At 35.7% G+C, this 6,185-nt stretch overlaps 1 protein-coding gene across 1 annotated transcript; it reads right to left on the reverse strand.

Annotated features, from left to right (window-relative positions):
• Positions 1-542: 542 nt before the first annotated feature.
• On the reverse strand, positions 543-2,489 carry LOC114313479 (cytochrome P450 78A7). The gene is made up of 2 exons (XM_028259858.2): positions 1,369-2,489; positions 543-1,273 (listed from the first exon to the last, which is right to left on the reverse strand). The coding sequence occupies exons 1-2, from the start codon at positions 2,356-2,358 to the stop codon at positions 653-655; spliced, it is 1,611 nt and encodes a 536-aa protein (XP_028115659.2). The 5' UTR covers positions 2,359-2,489; the 3' UTR covers positions 543-652.
• Between the last annotated feature and the right edge of the window lie 3,696 nt (positions 2,490-6,185).

The raw sequence follows: 6,185 nt of genomic DNA on the forward strand, positions 1-6,185 counted from the left end.
CAACCACCAAAAGAGCCATTATACTAAACTTTCATTTAGAATGTATAATTTTTTAAAATATTTTCAAGATATGCCTAAAACAAATACATTAACAAAATTCAATTTTAAAACAAAACATTCGAAATAAATTTACCATGATTACAAAAGAGGATTGATTTAGAAAACATAGGCCTCGTTTGGAAAATGGCTATTTTAGTAGACTATTTTAATTTTTAACTATTTTAGTAGACTAAAATTTTTGTATTTGGAAAGATGATTAGATTTTTTTGTGATTGGATGTGATGTTTGTGAGAGAAAAAATGAAATATTATGGGTTTGATGTGATATTTTGTCTTATTAGCTATTTTAGCCTATTTTATCTTTTTGTGAAGTTTAGCCTAAATTGAACTATTTTTTTTCTTCCCAAACAACCCCATAATAATAAAACAGCATGTTCAAAAAATTGCATACACACCAACATTGGGAGGCCCTATTAAACCCTTCCGGCACAGCCCTCCCTGAACTCGAACTCATGCCTAATCAAAGACGACAAAAATAGTAAATAAAACCCAATAGAAATATAGAACTATACCCCCACAGCATATAGACCATACCCTATCAAATTAAAATATTAATAACGTCATATTATCTAAAAATACCCTAGAACAGGACATTAATATTTAGTACTGGGCACGGCCACAGCAGACAGAGGACGCTTCATTTCACACGACAGCTTCAACACCTCACTCAAGTCAACTTGGTTAGCCTCGTCTCGGACCCACTGGAAGTGGTGCACCAGTTTAGCCACCCATAGGTTCACCGTCACCAGCCCAAGGTTTTTTCCAGGGCAAACCCGACGACCCGCCCCGAATGGCGCTATCCTCAGGTCACTGCCTCTCACGTCCACGTCAGCACCCCCTTCACTCACCAAAAACCTCTCCGGCTTGAACACGTGTGGATCCTCCCACACGTGCGAGTCATGCGTGATGGCCCACATGTTGACCATCGCTGTCGTGTTGGCAGGGATGACCATGCCGTTGCTGAGCTGGACGTCTGACGTGGACAGCCTGGCCCACGACAGCAGTGGGCCCGGTGGGTGGACCCTGAGTGTCTCCTTGACCACGGCCTGTAGGTAGGGTAGTTTGGCCACGTCAGCGTCCATTATGCTGTTCTCGCCCACAGCAGAATCTAGCTCCTTCCTAAGCTTGGTTTGAACTTCCCAGTGCAGCACCAACTCAGCCATGACCCACTCGGTCAACAACGCTGTCGTATCAGTCCCTCTGAATATCATTTCCTGCATGGCAAAGACAAAAGCGAAACTCAGTGAGTCAACTCCGTAAATCATAAAAAACAAAAACAACCATAGATATACATGTATGTGATACGTACCCACAAGACAGCGACCATGTCGTCTTCGTTTAGCTTCTCATCACCTTCCAGAGAGAGCACAACATCGACGAAATCGGCATTATCGGAGAGCTTTGTTGACTCACTGAGTTTGTGTTCTTCAATGATGCCTCGGACGAGTTTTCGGACTCGGGGAACGAGTTTGTTACAGCGTTCGATTATACGAAACGGGTCGTAGAGAGAACTGAGCCATGGAAGATAATCAGACCAGTTAAAAGCACCCAAGAGCTCAAACCCTTCGCTTACCATGTCCCTGAGCTCTTGGAGTCCCGCGCTATCATGCGCCGGGTCAAAACGTCTCCCAAAAACACTGCCCATAATGTTATTCAAAGCCGCAGCTTGCAAATGCTTCCTTAAAGTGACTTTACCGTTTAGTGACTGGTCGTTTGCTATATTACGCAACATGACGGCGCAGTCTAGCTGGCGTCCTGCTTCGTGGGCTGATATGCGCCGGGGAGCGAAGAGGTGGGACGAAGCGATTCGCCTAAGAAGCCGCCAGTAGGAGCCGTTGGGGGCGAAGCCGATGGCGCGGCTGAACATGAGGCTCTTAGCCGACTGCTTGATCGGACGGTCAGCGAAGTGGGGGGAGGTGAGGATTTCACGGGCGATGTGGGGGTCGGAAGAGACGACGACGGGAGTGGAGCCGAGGCTAAAAGCCATGAGTTGAGTGGCGTCTAGTGAGCGAGCCATGGAAGAGAGAGAGCGGTGAGCCAAGCCGCGGCTAAGAGTGAAGAGGCTTCCGAAGATGGGGAGGCCTCGAGGGCCCGGAATGGTGGCAGGGCCTCTTTGGTTTCGGCCGTTTTTCCAAGCAGTGCCGCCGAGGGCGAAGGCCCAAGTGAGGAGAGAGAGAGACAGAAAGGCCATGAAGAAAGCGAAAATAGCGTAGCCATCGAGTAGGGTTTCAGAACCAAGAAATGCTGGGAGAGTGAAAAACCACCAACTTGTGTCCTTTGAAACCATACCAAACTCCATCCCAGATTAAATTTGAAATTTCTACCCCAGATTTCTACCCCGTTTTTTTCCTTTCTTTCTTTCTTCTGTATCAGAGAGAGGTGCAAGAGAGGTCATGAATATGTGTGAGGGAGAGGAAGACTTATATAGTAGTTGAGAGAGAGAGAGAGAGAGAGAGGGAAAAAAAATTGATATCAATGACTAATGTTATACTGACTAATCTTATTCGTATCAATTAATATATTAAGCCTGGGTTTGGTAATTGGGTTTATAAGTTTTTTTTGGTTATTTTAGTCATAAAAAATAAAATAGGCTATTTTAGTCATAGCAAACAAAACATCACATCCAATCCATAATTATTACATTCTTCTCTCACAAAAAAACTCAAAAAAGTCAAAATACCAAAAAGTCCTTCTCAAATCAAGCTTTTAAGCCCAAGTTAAAATAGTCAAAAAAGTCAAAAAGTTAAAAAGCCAACCCACTTCCCAAACGGAGGCTAATAGTGCTCTTATGAGAAGTTGGTGAAATATATTAAGGGGTTGTTTGGGATAATTTAAATAAGTGTATTTTTTATTTTTTTTATGAAAAGATATATCAAAAAATAGGGAGGTGATGTGATAAAAAAAAATAAAAAGATGAATTATTTGAGGTATGCCAAACTTGGCCTAATAGTGCTCTTTTGATGATTTACTGGGCGTTGAAAAAAAAGAAAAGGGAGAGTTACTGATAAATCTCGTAATGTGAAATGTTGGTGCAATTAGTCCTTAAATATTTGTATTACTCCATTGGGTCCTGTGGTATGTGTAACTTCTTGAAATGCCCTCGTTTGTTGAGTTATGTGTGAAGACGTTTTGTGTGAATTTGTGGCGTGGGATTTGATTGGGTGTCACGACGGCAAAAAGCCCTATAGTAGTTTTTCTTTGTTGTAGTTGTATGACGATGCGAAGACATTTAGATTGACTATTAGAGTGATGTGTGTTTGGGTGTCACATTGGGAAAATGCTCTATAGTAGTTTTTGTTGTGTTGTATTTGTGAGACGGTGTGACATCACACCGGTTGAAACTCGGCTCGGCTGTTTTGGCACACGTGTTACGATATGAAATTCCTCAAATCAAATTATAACAATGTTATTTCAATAATCAAATTCTATTTATTATTGTAGGTAAATTACACTAGCGGTCTCTATAGTTTGGAACTTGTATCACTTTGTTTCCTGACTTTTTAACTGTGACACATTTGACTATGAATTTTGAATCTTATTCTAAATAAGAACAATTGAAAATACCATTGGATTTTTCAAGGACAAAATCGTCAATTTGATAAAATAATAAATGTCAAAAAAATATTTTTAAAATTTTAAAAATTATTTATATCCACTAAAGATAAAATTATGTAAAATCAATAAATCTTTTATACATTTATTTATTTATTTTACTAAGTTATTTTTTATTATGTGTTTGGATGATAATCATGTAAAATTAATTTTTAAAAATTAATCATGTAATTTTTACCAATTTTATATAATTTTATCTTTGGTGTGTAGAAATAATTTTTAAAATTTTAAAAATATTTTTTTGACATTTATTTTTGTCAAATTAGTTTATATTTGATCAAATTGACGATTTTGCTATTGAAATTAAGCAATGGTGTCTTCAATTGTCCTTATTTGAAACAAGATTCAAAATTTATTGCCACAATTGAAAAGTCAGAAACCAAAGTGATACGAGCCCCAAACTATAGGGACTGTTAGTATAATTTGCCCTATCATTGTTATAATTTGACAATGAATAGAGTTATTTTACCAAAGGGTCCAGCTTGTTTCCTATTAGAGATCAAGATTGAACCGTTCAGTTCGGTGTATGAGCTCATTTTTTGGTCTTTTTTTGATAATATGAACCGTTTAATATGTATAACTCGTCGAGTATTATAATATTATAAAAAATTACGTTGATCAGATATCGATAGCTATTTGATCAGATCAGATTTCTGTCAACCGTTTATTTTTTTAACGTTAATTTTTTTTATTATATAAAACCAATCCAATCAAATAGTTATCGATATCCGATCAACATAATTTTTTTATAGAGTTATAGTATTTAACAAGTTCTATACATTGAACAATTTACATTATCGAAACGGACCCCAAAATTGGGCCCCACGGGCCAGACTGGACAGTCTAGTCTTAATCTCCAACTAGAGACAAGCTGGACCCTTTATCAAATTATGGCAATGGTATTTCAATGGTCACATTCTCTTTTTTAGTAAATCTCAACCAACTTTCCCTTCAAATTTGTAGGTATTTTTTTAATATATGTTTTCTAGTTTTTTTTTTTTTTTTTTGGGTGACCTTTTTTAATTGTTTGTAAAAAAAATTATATATTTACATTATATCCAACTAGACAAATATAAAAATTAAAGTATTTCCAAAAAAAATTAAATATAATTCACTCGTAAATTTAAATATAAAATACTCAAAATTACATTAAAAAAAATGACATTGCAAAATTAAAAAATACATTCTTTCGTAATTATTCATCATGAGGCAGTGAAAAATAGTAATTTTGGTTGCTAGCATCAAAAATTTCATTTTTGCGTATGATGTAATACACTTTCGTTTGAGGGCCAAAATGAGAAATGTCCGTAGTCCTTATCAACCGTTCTTCCTTTTTAATCTCAAGTTCTCTCATCTCCTACAAATGTTCTTCCCTTTTGATCTCTAGTTCTTTCATCTCTTGCAATATTTGAATTCTTTTTTCTTCTCTTTCAGGTTTGTTCATTTCCTTCTCAGTAAGATGTTGGTTAAATATTTCCAACAAATTGTTATACTTGTAGACTTCAACTTGAACACCTTCACTTTTCCGAAACAATTCTTTTGTAGATTTTTTACCCATAGATCTTTTACCCCTTGTAGAGACACTACCTTCACCGATTGAATTATTATTAACAGTTGAATTGTTAACAACACTTAGACTGTTGTTGTCTTCAAGAGAAATGCAGTTATCCATAGGAGATTCGGGGCTGAATTAGGTGAAAACAGTGTATGTATCCTTGACTTCATTGTATTCGTAAGAGTTACATCTTGCCACCTGATATTGTTTGCAGGATTGGCCAACAATGTTCAAAAATAAAATATTTATTTTCATCTTGATGATATAAAAGTTTTGCTTGAAGCATTTGTATCAATAAAATATTAAATTAATTAATTAGTTAATTTTTATACAAGACAAAATAAAAAAACAACATAACAAATGAATATGAGATATTATTATATCAACTTGAGACATCCCACATGGGTGTAGATTTTCGACTTGCGCCAAGCACCCACTAAATTTGTTGCAACATTTCATGATTACATCTCATCGAAATGAGATGGACACTTGTGTTTTTGAGTGATCATTCTGCGGCGAGTAATAATTTTCAAAAATTCTTCCTAAAAAATGAGCATGAGATTGCGAATTCTCAAAATTGAATCTTTAGTAATGTGACACAAAACTCTACAAATTATCACATCTTCATTAATGCTAAATAATTTTTTTCTCTTTCTTCTTGATGAATCTTCCATAGATGAAGGCTAATTTTTTTAGTCATTTTTTCTGTAGGGCTTTTTAGATTTTAATTAACTAGATAATTTAAAGAAATAAAAGAAAAGAAAACACATTAATTTTTTTTTAAAAAAACTAGCTTTTTATTTTTGTGTTTAGTAATTTTTTACTTTTGTATTTTATTTATTTATTTTTTTTTGAAGATCATTGTATAGATAGGCCCCGTTTGGTAGAGCTGTGGAAAAGTGATTAAAACTTATAGTTTAACAGTTTATAGTTTATAACTGTGAACATAAGCTAATTTT

The sequence above is a fragment of the Camellia sinensis genome, chromosome 1 (genome assembly GCF_055761805.1).
Source record: "Camellia sinensis isolate YWXY chromosome 1, ASM5576180v1, whole genome shotgun sequence".
NCBI classification, from domain to species: Eukaryota; Viridiplantae; Streptophyta; class Magnoliopsida; order Ericales; family Theaceae; genus Camellia; species Camellia sinensis.

Coding starts and splice junctions, on each gene's coding strand:
- LOC114313479 (XM_028259858.2), bottom strand. CDS start 2,358: ATGGAGTTTGGTATGGTTTCAAAGGACACAAGTTGGTGGTTTTTCACT. Junction 1,274..1,368: donor ACATGGTCGCTGTCTTGTGG/GTACGTATCACA, acceptor TTTGCCATGCAG/GAAATGATATTCAGAGGGAC.